The 17627-nt window shown below is 46.4% G+C and overlaps 1 protein-coding gene across 1 annotated transcript in view; it reads right to left on the reverse strand.

Moving 5' to 3' along the window:
* Positions 1-7237: 7237 nt before the first annotated feature.
* GNAT3 (G protein subunit alpha transducin 3) overlaps positions 7238-17627 on the reverse strand; it is a 37419-nt gene continuing 27029 nt past the window's right edge. Inside the window, exons 7-8 of the mRNA XM_078598811.1 lie at positions 9274-9427; positions 7238-8414 (exon numbers count right to left, since the gene is read on the reverse strand). Of these exons, the coding sequence (XP_078454937.1) occupies positions 8224-8414; positions 9274-9427 (345 nt within the window). The 3' untranslated portion in view covers positions 7238-8223. The remainder of the gene's footprint in view (positions 8415-9273; positions 9428-17627) is intronic.

Here is a 17627-nt window from a genome sequence, read left to right on the forward strand (position 1 = left end):
TGGGAGTGTCTTTTGAATCGTCTTCATTGAGTGCATTACCGTCATCTGTTCGTCGAGCAGAGTTCATCGTCTCCCAAATGCATTGCTAATGAGGATAAAACCATTAAACTTTCAACTATTTTTTTTATCTTACCAGGTAAGGCCCACTGAGTTATGTAGCTCTTTTTCAGGAGCGACCTGGCCACGAATGATAGCTCGACGAAGTGGCTCATCATGTGGAAATTTAGAGCAGCCAGATACTCTAAACGCGTGATGTTCATTCTAAATGTGGAGGGAGAAACCGCAGGAACCGGAGAAAAATCCACGCGACCACAGGGAGAGAGAAACGCAAATTCAAAATATACAGGCGTCAAGGTCGGGATCGAACCCACAACCTCCTGCATACCAGGCGAGAGAGTTAACATACGTTCATCAATTAAAATGTATTATCGTACATATGTATGTGGATTTTAAACTTTTTTCGCACCGTACGTACCCAACCGTGTGTGCATATTACAGCCATTTGTGTCAATCCACTGCCAGATGAGTGTCCCCTCCCCCACAGCGTGCGTGTCGTGGGGGCTTGTTGAAACATACCTCACCACGCTGGCCAGTAGAGTTTGAAGGCAGTAAGCCTTGCGAGAGTACACGAGCACAGAATGAATTTTGTTTGCACAACCCTCTCCTGCCCACGGTGGAGCACTGCAAACCCTATGGCAGCCTGTTTGTGCACCGTGAATGCCCAGCTAAGCGCCATCAAAGCTCAAGCCTGCTTAGCATCTGAGATCCATTGAGATCGGGCGCATTGAGGGCGACTTTGGTTCTGGGTTTTTTTTTGTATTAGATTGTCGTGGAGGGACTTACATATATCCTGGTTTATTGGATGTTTCGGCAGAAAGTATTCTGCTCGAAGCACTTACTGAAAGACATGTTCCTGAGACCTTGACAAATTGAGAGGCTCTATACTCTGTCAATTGTCTTGGCTTGTTATGTCCCTCCATGATCAGCTACATGCTCTCTATTCTTTTTTGTTCTATCAAAAAGGCATCTAAATTGAGCAAATCTCATCATGCATCGCTCGTTCCAAACTGTCAATGCCATGACTTCGTTTCTCCGCTGCGGAGAGAGACCCAGTCATCTCGCGCAAATTGCGACCGAACAAAATTCTTTTCAATCTCAACAGGAGCGGCAAAAAAAAGGAACCTTTTTAACATTCATCCCATTCGTAAAGATGCTGGAACGTACGACTTTTTTTGTTTATTTGTTAAACGAAGCCCCAAATTGACGGTGTCGGAGGCAATGACACCTGCACATCACCGTGACCCATGGGGAGGGGTGGGGAGGGGTCACAGCAAATTGGCTCCCGTTGTCCGAAATAAATGTTTCGCTGCCGCTTACTGGCGGCTGCGGTGGTGTTCGGTGTCCCGGTGAATCTCCGCGGAAGCGATGGAGGCCGTTTTAATTCAACGGCCATCGGCGGGCGGGGTTCTTTTTACGGGGAGATCAGCAAACGGCAGAGCGTCCGACTGTAAATTAGAGGCAACATCTCGGCTGCGTATCTTCTTCCGCCCAAATCGTAATAAGAAAGCGACACACGTGTGTTTTTTTGGTGTGCGTGTGTGTGGCCGATGAAGTTGGGCCGGCATCCGTGACGTTTTGCTGAAGTTTGCGATCGTTGATGTAAGACTTTCAGTTGTGAATGCGTGTTAACTGCTTCATTTTTTCCACACTCGTCTTTATTAGAAGCATTTCATTGGATCGTAACATTTTAATGAATCCACTTTTAATTAAATTTTCCCAGCAGTAAAGAAAACGGCTCGCGATCGGAAGGTTTTTCGAATTCGAATCCTGGTTGAGTGTCAACTCGGCCCATCATCCCTCGGGGGTTGATAAAATAGGTACTGATTTGTGGGAAAGTCAACAGTGGTTGTCCTATGGATAGATTCGCCCCTATCACCGGAGTGTGGGATATCCCCCACTGGCTTCGAGCTTTAAATCAGAGATGCGCACTGCATAAATACTCATTTCAACAATAAATAAATGTTTATTACCAGTTTTCTGTTTGTATATAATATATGTACATTAACACAGACTGTGTTGTTAATATATTCCACTCTTTATTTATCTTTCTACAATGTTAAATGGGATACAGCATTTTACATGATATCGGAAGCACAAACCGCATGCTCTGCATTAACATTCTGCGTAACAATTCACATTTCTCCGCATATCTGAATTGTCACAATTCTAGGTCGTGATTTCTTTCGAGAATAACTCATTGTTTTAGCAGCTTCAGGCGGTTACGTAAACAATGTTCAACATGTCCAAATCAAAGCCAGCCAATCCCTACACGCACGCAATTCGACACGACGTTACATCTCCTGATGTTGAATGCAATTCCGATGTACGAGATCGCGCAAAACAACCGCATCATAGCATTGCTGTTGTGCGAGTCCCACGTTTGCACGTGGCTTCATTATTTGACGCCCCTCTGTAATATTCGCAGTGTTCCAACACATGCCATCTGCAGTTATAAGGAGTTGTCGGCACTCAGTCACTCAACGTGCGCGCAGCAATTAGATCTTGTAAACGATTCATACGTTTTGATTTAAAGCTTTCGTGACTGCAGGGATTCATCTTCTTGGTTCTTTCGGTAAAGTCACGTAGAAGGGAAGTAAGAAAATAATAAAAATAAAACATAATAAAATAATTCTCACGAATTCTCACGACGTTTCGTGAGAATTATTTTATTATGTTTTATTATTTTATTACTTCCCTTCTACGTGACTTTACCGAAAGAACCAAGAAGATTCATACGTTCTCCGAGCGCGGTTTCTTTTTGGCCCTGTAGAAAGTGTCGTCCTGATTGCCTTTCCGATCTAATGAAATCAAAGTTCCTTTTCATTTCTCGTGGGCTCCCTTCACCACCCGAGAGTCTGTAAGTGGCTGCTAATCATGTAGAGGGGATGGGCAAATGTCACGGGAACAAAGACAAACACATTTGCAGTACGTTGACGTTTAATATTTTTGCAATATTTATCGCTTACATTTTATTGCAAGACGTACATTTTTACCGACCCATCCAAATTAAGTCGGGGAGCAAGATTGCAACTTTCACTATTTTTTCCTTTAATTATTCTTGACTCTCTTGTATTAAATACACCACTTCCTTTATTCCACAGTTGTTACATAATCCCCAAGAGAGTTTTAGACAACTGCCGTGTAACCTCGGAGCAATGTGTTGTCGGTTTCGCTATTCGATGAGGTCCGCTGCCGTGGTGTGATGGTTAGCACACCAGACCTGCGATCGAGACACGTTTCTTAAATCCCACACCCGCCCGCCCTGTGTCCATGCAGCAGTGTAAAGTGGGTTACCAGGTTGCGTGTGGTTATGTAAAATGTTGGGTTACTCCTCACCTCTGCCGAGACATCAGGACAGCGTGGAAGAGTAGGCCAAAATTCCCTCGAGGGATGATCTAGAGTTCCCTTCCTTATCACAGCGGTGGCGTGAGCAAGCAATTTAAGGGTTGCACCTCTCCCTATTGCTGTGTTTATATTTTTAAATCCCCATGAAGTGAGCTCGAATTCTGCAATGCGGCACTAAGCCTGAGATGAGCTGCACATAATGAGGCAGGTGGGACTTTTTTGACGTTGTTATATTGCAGAAACTCACTACGTTGAATTTCACTTAATTAGAAAATGTAACCGTCAACCTCGCGGTAAGAGTCTCGCACAAATTTAGTTCGAATATCGCTGAAGCGAAGACGCGATACGGTATTATGCAACGAAGCGCAAAGTTAATGCGTGTTCGATCAACTGTGCAGTTGTAACATTAACCTTGGGAGATGGGAAGTATTTCATGCATTATCTGTAGTTGTCACATCAGATACCAGGCACACGAACGCACTGGAAAAAAAAAACACTCCCAGCTCCTCTGACAACCTTTTAATTTTCCCATTGCCAATATACCCGTGCAGAAAGCCCCCAATCACGACCAAAATGAAACACGCGAATGTGTGTGTGGAACACTGTGTGTACGAACAATGTGTGTATGAACAATGTGTGTATGGAACAATGTGCATTAAATCTACCAAACAAGTGCACCACAGCCTCGGTTCATTCTATTTATTTTCACTATTTTTAGGAAGCGACCTGGCCACAAATTATAGCTCAACAAAGTGGCTCATCGTCACGTGAACATTTATAGCAGTCAAATACTCCATACGCGTGTTTGTAAATGTGGATGGGGAAACCCGGAGCACCCGGAAGAAAATCCACACAACCACGGGGAGGACATGCAAACTCCAAACATGCAGGTGTCAAGGTAGAGATCGAGGCCAGGACCTCCTGTATACCAGGCGACGTAGTAAACACATCGCCACCGTGCCTACTGTAAAGACTTGTTGATGTTGGCTACATTTGGTTGATTTGCAAGATTTGCCAGAAAAAAATCCGCTCGGCTTTTTTGCCTTTTATCTCATTGATGCAACCAAAGGAGAACCGTGCTTCGGTCAACGCCATCTCGAAGGATCCATCTATCCCCGCAGTGTCCCACTGCGAGGAGGGCCAGTTAGACGAGAGTTTTCTCCAAGTGGGCCTGCTGCCACGTTCCCACGACCACTGGGGGAAGCAAGCCGGCATGCATTGCAAGCTGGTCACGTGGGCTCAGCCTGGATGACCGCGGTGTAGACTCACCAGTTTAAGCCACCAACCCATTACGCCCTGAGACACCGAGCTGTGTAGCTCCCTTTCCGATGGGAGCCACTCACTATTTTCTGGGTGGCGCGTAATAAAACAGTCATAATTATAATCAATGTCAGGGTTGTGCTTTGTATATAGAAAAATGTGTAAATTTCAAGAATATTACATTTGAGCTTGGGATGGTGTAAATTAACCAGAACAGATATAAAACGTTGTTTTAAAACAATCGTGTTTTGCTTCTCTACGGCCACGGAGGCGAAGAGGAGGTGTGGGGCGCACAGAGCTGCTCGGCTCTCGAAGAGTTGGAATAAAAAAAAACGAGCCCTGCTGGGGTTGTTTTTTGGAATGGCCCAGCACAGTTTGGGCCTGTTTCCCGATTGTGGTGGAAACGTAGCAAAGTGAGCCGAATGAAAGGACCCAGTGCTACCTACTTTACAGCCGGACTGACCTCTAGGAATGGGTTGTCATCTCACGGGGTCAACGCAGAAACGAGGAGCCCGAGCCGTGATGTCAATGATCTTGCTCAACCACGAGGCTCCGTTACGTTTTAAAACTGCGCAGGGGAGTGTTTTACCATTACAGAGTTTAAAAAAAAATGAGTTCGCTTTCATTAAGCGTGAAAAGTTGCTGCCCGACCGTAGGGTTAGGGGAAGTGCGACAAGATGAGATGGGATGAGGTCATTGGGTTTGTGAGAAAATGACAGCCTGGCTCCGTTTCGGTCCTGTGCTGCCCGGGCACCAGCACAGGTCTGGGCCTGAGTGCAGCCGCTCCTGAAAGCGTGGTTGAACGGGCATCGCGCGCCCAGACATTGGCACGCATTCGCCTGCACTTGAAAATCATTCCACGCGTCCTTTTACGTGCTCTGTCTGGCAGACGGGGCACGTCCGCCCATGAGAGCCGGCCTGCCGAGTCGGAAAAATGTTCCCGCTGCTCTTATCGTCACCAGATGCTAAAAGACCGGAGCTGACAACCGAGTCACAGAGAGCGAGCGGCGAGCAACGATGGAATTGAGTGGGCACGCGGGGATTCCAGGCCCATGCGCCCCACACAACGCCCCGTTCGCCGTTGACTCCTTCCACGTCCCTACTCGCCAACAACTGTCGTAGCACGTTTTGAACTGTGATTTGACGGCACACATGTAAATGTGCCAAATGTTGTACATTGCCATCGAATTACTTCATAGGCAAAGCCACGTACGAACAACATTGCCCCCCCCCCCACCGCCGCCCCCCAGCCTTTCACACAACAGATAAGCAAGGTTGGCTACGTACGGTACGAAAGAAGTTCAACATACGTACATACACAAAATCCCACTCGCAGGCAGGTGATGCGTTCGTCCCGCGCTACACAGAGACAGCTGCCACCGAGGCTGCGACCTGCCGCTGACAGCTCGAGATTTGACTAGCGCGGGAGGTGCGGTGTAAATATAAAGTTCACCATGGGAGTCCAGTTTACCATGGAAGTCCAGTTCACCATAGAAGTCCATTTAAACATGGAAGTCCAGTTCACCATGGGAGTCCAGTTCACCATGGAAGTCAAGTTCACCATGGAAGTCTATTTAAACATGGAAGTCCAGTTCACCATGGACGTCCAGTTCACCATGGAAGTCCAGTTCACCATGGAAGTCCATTTAAACATGGAAGTCCAGTTCACCATGGGAGTCCAGTTCACCATGGAAGTACAGTTCACCATGGAAGTCCAGTTCACCATGGACGTCCAGTTCACTATGGAAGTCCAGTTCACCATGGAAGCCCAGTTCACCATGGAAATCTAGTTCACCATGGAAGTCCAGTTCACCATGGAAGTCTATTTAAACATGGAAGTCCAGTTCACCATGGAAGTCCAGTTTACCATGGACGTCCAGTTCACCATGGAAGTCCAGTTCACCATGGAAGTCAAGTTCACCATGGAAGTCCAGTTTGCCATGGACGTCCAGTTCACCATGGAAGTCCATTTCACCATGGAAGTCAAGTTCACCATGGAAGTCCATTTCACCATGGAAGTCCATTTAAACATGGACGTCCAGTTCACCATGGGAAGGGGTAGGAGACCTGCGGAGTCCGGAGCCGTACGGGGCTCATCAAGGACCGCTTCGTGGCCGTTATTTATGAAGGACCACCACCGTTTCATATTCAATCGCATTGATTACAGCTTTGTCTTTTTTGACCGAATTCGAAAAATAATGTCTCATCTTGTTATTTAGGTTGCCGACCCCCTGATGTCGCGTCTTAAGAAATGTGTGGCCCATTGGCCACTGGTTGCCGATGTTGGTTGTATTTTTTTGCGTGTGGTCCTTCAACGCGTTATTAAATGGAATATAATTACCAGGTTTCAATTAAAGGAGTAGGGGGGTAATTCACTCGTCCGATTCGAATCAACACCGATTCGAATAATCTGAGTAATTCTTGTTTTTTTTTTCTCCCCGAAATGGAATTGTTTATGTTTGACAGTTGCTGCTGGCGAACGTGCATTGTGATGTACGTGCTGGTGTTAAAGCAGGTGTCCGGATTGTATCTGGACAGAAGTCATGCCGTGTCTATTTTGACTCGAGACATATTCACTGCCCTAAAGTCATTTATTCAGCGACTTCGTATACATTTGAATCCCTCCCATCAGTTTCCCCAAACACTTTTTTTTACCGAATAAACAGCAACTCATACGAACAAAAAGTTAACTGGAAGTCTAGTTTTGCAATATATTTCTTCTTTTGTTTCATACCAACAAGTCGTATAACTATGACACGTCACAATGTGCAATATCTACACACTGTTATTCCTGCATTACTGACAACACTAAGCCAACGTTGTCTTACAAATTACAAAAGACATTACTTTTTGAGCGGTGCGGCACCCCAAAAGTTGAATACCCCATGGTGCCGTATAAGATAATACAGCGTACACGATAGTGCGGCAAAATAGATTGTTCTATACTCACACGCCTATTAACCCCACGCCTTCACCATTAAACTCTGGCCGGCGTGGTGAAGTACAGTCAAATAATCTCCACGACCCGCACAGCGCTGGGGATGCCCTCATCCAGCAGTAGATCGACATGCACGTGTGCTATAGACAGTACTGTAGCGCTGCCGTTAGAAAAATAAATACCTTGGGTTAGCCGGATCATCTGGCAGGCCGATGCGCTCAAATATTAGCGGGGCATTTTAATTGTGCCACTCAAAGCGATGCCGAGCGTACGAGCCCTGTGACGGTTAAACCCACTCCGGCGCTCAGAAAAATGGAAGACAACGGGAGAAGGGGAAGACGACACAAATCAAGGTCGATATAACCTGCGGCGAAAGCTCGAGAAGAACGGAACGAAGCAGCAAACGTTAGCTACAGAAGGAGAACCATGGGACCATGGGATGGGAGGGCGGTAGGGGGAGGGGGGATTTCGTTCGGCCCTTATCGCCGGGAACGAGCTGACGGAAGGGGCAGATGACCACGACCATGACCACAACGACGACGATTAATCCACACGCTCACACGGCGTTCACACTGCACGTGGGCGCAGCCTCCCTTGAGGGCGGCTTGCCGCAGCTTGCTCTAGAAGAGGCCGCAGTCCTTGAGGTTTTCCTTGATGATGATGTCGGTGACGGCGTCGAACACGAACTTGACGTTCTTGGTGTCGGTGGCGCACGTCATGTGTGAGTAGATCTCCTTGGATTCCTTGCGCATGTTCAGGTCGAGGAACTGCATCTTGATGAAATTACCCGCATCGTCGTAAGTGTTGGGCCCTGTTTTGTGTGAAAGCGAACAGAAATGTGGCCAAAAAAATCAATCATCTCGTAATGCAGTGCACACCTGGAAAGTAACATTCCTCAGTCTCACATTTCAACTAACTGTCTTGATGTAGAGTATAAACAAGACTGCCGGAGAAGTTTGAGACGTGATGCAGTGGTTAGCGCGCCGGGTTCTGGACCTGGTTTAGCCATGTTTGTTTGTTGTAGTACAGAGTTAGACTGATGGCCTTAATCTAAGTTGTCTTGTGGTTGTTGTTGGTTGTTTGACTTGCATCCCACTGGGATTTTTGCACACAGCGTTGGTGTACGGTGTTTCTTTCTGCAATATTTTGCTGTCTTTTCTTGGATTCATGTTTTGTGTGTTGCGATCGAAACGTCGTGATCTATTATTTTTCTACCTATGTGACTTTACCGAAAGAACCAAAGAGTATGGATTCCTGCTGTCACGAAAGCTTCAAATCAAGATTATTATTAATGTTGATTATTCCAGTGAATATAGTGGCCTCAAGTGAAAAGAAACGATCTTTCCACGCACATAGCAGTCGAACCCTACCGTCGTAGTCGGGGAAGCAGATGCTGCGGTGTGTGCCGGTCGAACTCTACCGTCGTAGTCGGGGAAGCAGATTCTGCGGTGTGTGCCGGTCGAACCCTACCGTCGTAGTCGGGGAAGCAGATTCTGCGGTGTGTGCCGGTCGAACCCTACCGTCGTAGTCGGGGAAGCAGATGCTGAGGTGTGTGCCGGTCGAACCCTACCGTCGTAGTCGGGGAAGCAGATGCTGAGGTGTGTGCCGGTCGAACCCTACCGTCGTAGTCGGGGAAGCAGATTCTGCGGTGTGTGCCGGTCGAACCCTACCGTCGTAGTCGGGGAAGCAGATGCTGAGGTGAGCCTTCTTCACCTTCACCTCGAACAGATCCTTCTTGTTGAGGAAGAGCACGATGGAGGTGGCGTTGAAGTAGCGGTGGTTGCAGATGCTGTTGAAGAGGTGCAGGCTCTCGTGCATGCGGTTCTGTGTGACGCGCCAAGGCAAAAAAAAACACAAAACAAAAAAATTACAAAGATTTCCCCCCCCCCCCCCCGTTATGGCCTTTAATGGACCGGTGGGGCAAGTGCTGTTATTAATTGTTGTTGTTGTTATTTATTTATTGAACAAGAGCCCATTACACAGTACGAGTGAGCGATGGGGGGGGGGGGGTAAGGGGACGACAAGTCAGAGGCCATGTGCACACGGGGGTCAGGGAGGGAACGGGGATTGGGCTCACTGCCCCACTCACGCTGGGGCAACGATCGGGGACTTGGTCATGTCAGGGGAGAGGAAGGAGAAGGTGGGAGAGAGAGAGAGAGGATGGGGGGGGGAGTATTCGCCCAAACAGGACCGAAAAATAAAATAACATCCACAAGTGGGAGCGGGTTCGAGTGCTGTTAGCGAGCACCCGTTAAGGCCGCTGTGGGATGGCGGTGTGGCCGGCAACCACGCCCGGCCATCCTCGTCTCCCCAGCGGTGGCGTTTACAAGTAACTCGTTTGGGGGCCAAACGAGTGACCGCACCGCGAGCGGTCGCAGTGGCACCCGGCTCACGGGGCGACAGCCACGTGTAGTATCTGACTTTTAAACCACTTTTATTGCCGCCAGCAGCAACAGCACTGGAGGCGATTCCGATATGAAATACACAAAGTCACCAACAAATGAAAACTGACCCTATAAATCCATGCGCTGTTGCGCTAAATGCACCGCGCACAACACGAAAGAAAAGTCACGTGGTGGTGGTGGTGGTCATCGCGCACGCCACGGTGACGAGCGAGCGCTTCAGAAGGTGAACACGAGGGTGCCGTCCACGCTGGTGCAGAGAGGGGCTTGTCCGGCTCCCCAGCGTTCGAAGAAGACGTGCACATCACCGACATGTGTGTGGTATGCGAAAGCGAAAAGGATCCCCCGTTGAGCCTTCAACAAGACGGTGCCGTTAACTTCGGCGCGGACAGGCCTGCATCCAGCTGTGGGTAGATCACCGACTGCTGACCACGAGTTCTGCGATGTCCTCGCCGTGGTCAAAACGCCTCAATCGTTAAATAAGAAAAAAGAGAAAGAGGACACGTGCTTCCAAACTCGCTGTCGGTGAGTTCAATCACCGCATCCACAAGCACGGACGCTGGCGGGCTTTCGGGCTGCCAGCTTCCAGATTCGGCACCGTTCGCTGCTGGAGAATGATAAGTTAATGTCAAGCTGAGAAGAGAATTGTGTCTGGCGGTTTATGGACCTGTCCGCCTCCCTGCCTGCCCACATTTTATACCGCCTGCCACCTCGTATAATGGGTCTGTCTGCACATTTGCACCCCCCCACCCACCCCACCCCTTCTGAATTTGTGCGCATTCGAGTTTACAACTTTGCCTCTCCAAAAGTCAGCATCCATTTCGTGGCTACTGACACAGTCTGTCGCACGCGTTCGCCCGTCACTCATTTACCTGCTGCGTCTGTTTACAAAGACGGCGGTCACTGCATGCTGTGCGCGCGTTCAGGCGCGCTTCTGCGGCCGTCTGGAACGCTTTTCCTTCCGATATCAGGAAGCCCACTGGAGCTATGCACTTTTAAATCATCATCTAGATGAACAAACTCGTTTCTTTAGAACTGCTCTTTGTGTTTAGTTTGTTGTCCTTCACCCGCACCTCCGATTCGCACGGTTGGCTACGTACGGTGCGAAAGAAATTCAACACACATACGTGTACCTGTCATAAGTGTCATTGACAAGCGAATGGTTTACTTACAGTCCAAGTCTTTGTTGCGGCCAAATAACGAGTGTGAAAAATAATAATATGTTTTACACTTTCTGGCAATAAAACAGGCGTTAAGATGTTCAAACACCAAAATAGAAACCTTTTGCGGGGAATCAGGTCTGTATTATCCACACATACTTGTGGTGAACATGCAAACAAACATGCTCTGATAATATTTGCGTTGTCTTTGAAACTGATTGGCCTACACCAGAGACAGCCTTCTCACCAGTGTCAGACCAGAGAACACCAAAATGCGAACAGTACAAAGACAATGCACGTATCAGAGCATGACGTCTTTTTGTTTCCATAACGAGTGCCTTTTACACACGGATACTGCGTGAAAGTAGAACAGGCGTAAAAAAATGTAACGCACGGAGCGCAAATTTTACGTAACGGTTCGTAAAATATTCATGCCGCCCTTGTTTGATTTGAAGTCTTTGGAAGAAAACACTAATGCTGCTCACTCTCGGAAAAAATATGGTGCAGTCACACGGATGACTATTCCGTGGCAGCTGTACTAATCATGAGGCGGCTGGGGTAGAAATATAAAGGAAAAAACGCTGACTACAGCTTAAAAAAAAACTAAAGCCAGCCATCAATCACGTGGCAGAGAAAAGTGAAAAATGAATGCTAAGTGGGCCATGGAATATGACCTTGTATTTTACCCAGATTTATGAAAACGGTTTCCAAACGTTCTTCAACCCTGATCTATCGAGACGTGTGCCTCGCCACGCCGCTGAGCATCACTGTGGAAAATGATTCAAGGACGCGAGCCCCCCTTTCTTTCTGACCTTAAATCCCCAAAAGAATGCGAGGGCACTGAAATTGCAACAGGATTTGAAAACAATCCAAATGTGGAAGTTTTAACCTCAAGATATTTTCCGTAAATTTTTTTATTTTTTTTGCAACGGTTTTTTGTTCCTAGGAAACCGACTGCAAGGTTTACCGTTAAAGTAGGATGTATGGGGATGGGTTGTTTTACTTTGGTGTGCTACGGTGGCGATGTGTTAACTACTTCGCCTGGTATACAGGAGGTCGTGGGTTTGATCCCAACCCTGACGCCTGCTGTATATTTGGAATTTGCTTGTTTTCCCCGTGGTCATGTGGATTTTTCTCCGGGTCCTCGGGTTTTTCCCTCCACATTTAGAAACACGCGTTGAGAGTATTTGACTGCTATAAATCTTCATCTGCTGATAAGCCACTTCGTTGAGCTTTCATTTGTGGCCAGGTCGCTTCTGAAAAAGAGCTGTATAGCTCAGTGGGCTTTATCTGGTAAAATAAAAAAAATTGTTTGTTACTTAGTATTCTTGAAAGCACAGTTTAATCCGTGAAAGCACAGAGTACACACGTGGGGTTACCAGTAGGAGGCCGTACAGCAGGATGCTGCCCTACTCATCTGTACGGCCTTTGAGTGCTCTCCTTAATAATTGTTGTTGATGCTCTAACCTTTTCCCCAAATTCTGTCCCAATTGCGCTATTGGTTGTAATGGCACGAGACCAAGTATCTATTCACACACAGAGCAAGTGCGATTATTTTTTTACTCATTGATTTTATTCTGACAAAAAATGCGAGCCAAACTATGGACCACATGATGAATTCCTTGAGAGGAAGACATGAAATCGTCTAAAGCTCTCTCGTCGTGGATAACAGACCTCGACATTGGCACTTAGCTCCTAAACATATTGCTGCCATGTGCCAGATGAGAATAGAAAATAATTCTGGAAAAATCCAAAGGAAACCAATACTTAAAGGAATTGGCTTTATACATGAGTGGGGCTTCTCTGGGTAATGAACGAATGCTTCCGAATGTTTCTGAGAACACAACGGCTTTCCAAATTTGTGCACTCCCATCACGGTAACATCTAAGGAAGCGAGATTCTTTGCGGTATTCCCAATGCAGCTGCGATTTGGGATTACTGGCCCCATCGGAATTCCCCAATTATCAACGGTTTTTGAATACTTTTGGGACTACGGTGCCACATAATTCAAGTCGTGGGGCCATGGTAATGGCAGTTAGACATCCACATTTACAGACCTCCACGTAAATTCCCAGCAGCGTTTCCTGTGGCCTCTTGTGTCAGAAAAGCAGACGGGTTTGCATCTCAAAACTGAAATACATATTAATTTTAGTAACGTTTTGTCGCATGGTGTATATTTAAAAAAACGTTAATTATTAATTCTAAACTATGTTTTATATCAAATGAGGCATTTACTATTGTTCATAAAGTGCTGTTATTTCGAATGAGCCAAATGAGATACGGTTCGTTTGCTGAATTAACTAATTTTGCCGAATTTATCACCAGAATTCCAGCACATGCCAATTATCATCCGCACCTTGCATAACGGACGCTGGTTTCCTTTTGTGCGTCATCAATAGCAGTAGCCATGATGAACCTACTGCCGGATGAAGGCCTCTCCAAGCCTCCAAAACGTCTCAGGATCTTGCGACGCACTTAGTCCACCGAGCACCGACACGTGAGCTGACTTCATCGCGGCGGACGTCCTCGCAAGAGGCGTTCCGTTCCTTGGCTACCACTCCGCGACCATAATTCACCATCGGTCCACGATCCCTCCTAGCCGCGACATATCCCGAGCACAACCCCACTCGCTCTTCCTAACAGTTTGAACCTCCTCCGTACGAGCTCCAATCCACGTGTTCATCTTTGGCACAGCAGTCCGGTGAATTTTTTAATGCTTGACACCGGCACGGTGACTTGGTACCGTGGGTGTCCGTCAAGGGTTCACACATTCATATTCCATTTCGTCATCAATGGAATCGTAGGAGCGAGCAAACACCTGTCAATAAGCAATTTCTCCGCAGCTGTGCGCTCAATATTTTATTAATAAAGCTGCCCTTTTCTGCCAAGCGCTCGGTGGGATTGCCGATCTGCGGTCAAGAGCGTGGTGCTCCCCCCCCCCCTCCTGCATCCTGGGGGTTAAAATCCACAGGGGCAGTGCAGCACATCTGAGTCCGTGCGAATCCAAACAGAGGCAGATAGTGCACGCCACAGGTGAAGTAGTGAGTCCAGTTGCCACCTTTGAGGTACAACAACAACAACATCAATCCAGGACATTCCATGTTTATCAACGGGCCCCCCCCCCCCCACGTCTGATTTTCCCTGCTCTGCGTAGTTGCAGCACTTGCTCCCCTTCAGCCCTTGGGCCACGGTGCAGTTGCACCGCCTGCACACTCGATAGCTACGCCACGACCCTGGCCGCTCGCCCCGGAGTGTGCCGCATCCTCCTGAGCACAGTGAGATGTTGTTGATGTTGATGTTGTTGTCGTCCAGTCGGGTTGCCACCGCTGAGGTGCACAATGTAGGAACATGTCATGGGTAGAAGAAGAATATAAAAGATAAGAATAGGTTTACACCATTGGAACCTCATTTGCCAGTAAAAAATATGATAATTGTTTTTTTACCCTTCTATCTGGCAACAAAACTGACACCTTTTTTACAAGGAGTCATGTTTGCATAGACCACAATACCTGCAGCCATAATGTAAACAAAAAACATAACTCAGATAATATATGCACTGTCCTTGAAGTTGATTGGACTCCTTGTAAAAAAAGGTGTCAGTTTTGTTGCCAGATAGAAGGGTAAAAAAACTATTATCATAAGAATAGGTGTTACCCTTTCTGGCAATAAAACAGGTGTTAAGATGTCCAAACGCCAAATAGATATTCTTTGCAAGGAATCAAGTCTGCATTAACCATACATACTTGTGGCAAAACATGCAAACAAACATCCTCTGATAATTAATGTTTTGCAACAAGTACGTGTGCTTCAATGCAGATAGATACCAAATAGATATATATTTGAACATCTTAACAACTGTTTTATTGGCAGGAAGGGTTAAAAAAACCTCTTCTTACTCATCATACTCTGATACTGGCAAAGCAAAGGTCCCATCGGAAATAAAAACGTCTCGCAATACCAAAAGAGGGTACAACCACGTGTGCATGCATTGCCTCGAGAGGTTGCATTATTACGCATACTGAGAGGAAAAACGGGACTTTTAACGTGCCGGCAAGACCGTACAGATGTCCCAGGACCGCTAGCTCAAGGAGAGAAACCAGGAAGAGGTGGTAGCCCTGATTGTTAGGGAAGTCGTTTTATTTTTGCGCGCTTTACTTTTAAACACCAGCTGATGCCAGACCGTCCAGTGGACAGGGCAACATCGTTGTTTAATAAACGTACATTAGTTAATAAAACTGCATTATTACATGAGTAATCTGAAACTTCGCGAGGCTTAATATCTCATTAAATGAGCCCGGGGAGAAAAATGTCAGTCATTATGTTTTTATTTGTATTGCTTTAGGCCAAAGGTTATAGGTTGGACATAGCTCATTGTCAATAGAAAAGGTCACTGATCCCTTCCGGTAAGATCGATGGAAATTACTCAAAAAGTGCTGTGACTGAAGGACAGGCTGACAGACAGATAAAAATAAAATGTCCACTGCAGTCTACGGATAAGCTGCGTGGTGTTATGCTTAGATCATTAAACCATGAAATAACACAGCAAGGTGACCATAGGCTTCAGAGATGTCAGTTCCCCGCACCTCCGATTAGCACGGTTGGCTACGTACGGTGCGAAAGAAATTCAACACACATACGTACGTACATGTGTACGTGCCATAAGTGTTATCGACAAGCGAATTGTTTGCTTACAGTCCAAGTCTTTGTTGCGGCCAAATAGCGAGTGTGAAAAGTAAGAATATGTTTTAGACTTTCTGGCAATAAAACAGGCGTTAAGATATTCAAACACCAAATATAAACCTTTTGCAGGGATCTCGGTCTGTATTAACCACACGTGCTTGTGTTCAATATACATACGTACCTACAGAGCACCCCTGTGTCCTCTGCTACTAAGCAATGTTTGAGCCTGGTCAGCATAAGGATGTGAAACCACTGAGGAAATGTAAGGTGAAGAGCGTGTGACTCTCAGTAAAGAACACGTTCACCACTGGACTTTAGATGCCCTATCATAACGAGGTAATAGGAGGCACCGTGTTCTCAGAAACGTCATCTTATGATTGAGACATTTACAGTGAAATCGTGTCTCCCCAGTGACCACCATGTGAATATTAAAGGCCCTGTGTTAATAAACAATGAGGCTGGGGGAGGGAGGGGTGGGTTGCAATTATTTATCTTGGTGTCCTCATTAGAATCCCATTTCAAAAAAAGACCTGAAGCCAAAGTCCCACTACATTGCAAATTAATGACATTAAACTCCCATAATGGGATTGGATGTCCTTTTGAATGGGATGTTGCGAGTCAATTTAAAAATAGAAGTGTCAGAGATGATGATTTTCATATAAATGCGTGAATAAATTGGTGGAACATTGACACAATATCCATGTGTGCATGGTCACATAGCACTAGAGTGGTGCTGAGCGTGTGGGTAGTCTATTTATTTTATTTTGTCTGTCACATTCCACTTTTCCCATTGTGCTATTGACTTTACGTCACGAGATGAAGGATCCATTTGGAACTGTCACAGAGCAATGAATCCCTGTGTGTTACAGAATGACCCACAGAAAAGGAAATCATAAAATGACTTCTGAGAGCCCTTCAAGTGACCTTTTGAATCCACACTACTGAGGCACATTGCACCTCCCCACACGTCCCTCTATAGAGACTGTTCATCGCACGACAGACAAGCAAATATATTTAATTCTCAGAGATGGAATTCAGCCAAATTAAGTGATAAAAAAACCCAAACTCATTGTGATGGGTTTGTTTTTTGTCTTGTCACTGGCGGCTTTGGTTGAGATCAACAACTTGCTCCCCATTGAGAATCCAGTCAAATCACAGACAGCTCAAACCTGGACTCGAACCCAGACTCTCAGCGGTGAATGTGCAGTGCTCTGATACCGGAACTGCCCAGTCACCTTTCGAGCAGGCACATTCATTTTAGAGTGCATTGGCTCTGGAGGGAAACGTACACCACAGATACCACCCACTGACATTGGCTGCTGTATGCTGACCTGAAAAAAATCGTCCTCCACATGTATAGACACAAACTTGCTTTTACATTACAGTAAATTACAGTAAAACAAACAATAAGTGAGAAAGTGGCTCAAGGATCAGAACAATGAGCCAGCACCACTGAGATCCCCCAGGTTCAAATGTGGGTTTCAGTCACTGGTTTATTTAAAATGGATATTCAAGTTTAGCATCCCACGGTCTCAGCTTTGCACAAAAACAACCGTATTTAATGTAGTTTTCACGTAATGTGGCTAACTTTCAGCTTCCAAAATATAAAAAAATCAATCGGAGCGCTGTGTTGAACATTTCTACAGCTAGGCACACGGGACAGTGCAGTGATCTTCAGTGTGGATTAGAGGTCACTTGAAAGAAATGTCAGAAGTGGTCCTGTGACACCTTTTTCACTGCGGTATGTTATCTAACGTGCTGTGAAGAAATATCCAAACGGAT

The sequence above is a fragment of the Lampetra planeri genome, chromosome 11 (genome assembly GCF_965212315.1).
Source record: "Lampetra planeri chromosome 11, kcLamPlan1.2.h2, whole genome shotgun sequence".
Classification (NCBI taxonomy): Eukaryota; Metazoa; Chordata; class Hyperoartia; order Petromyzontiformes; family Petromyzontidae; genus Lampetra; species Lampetra planeri.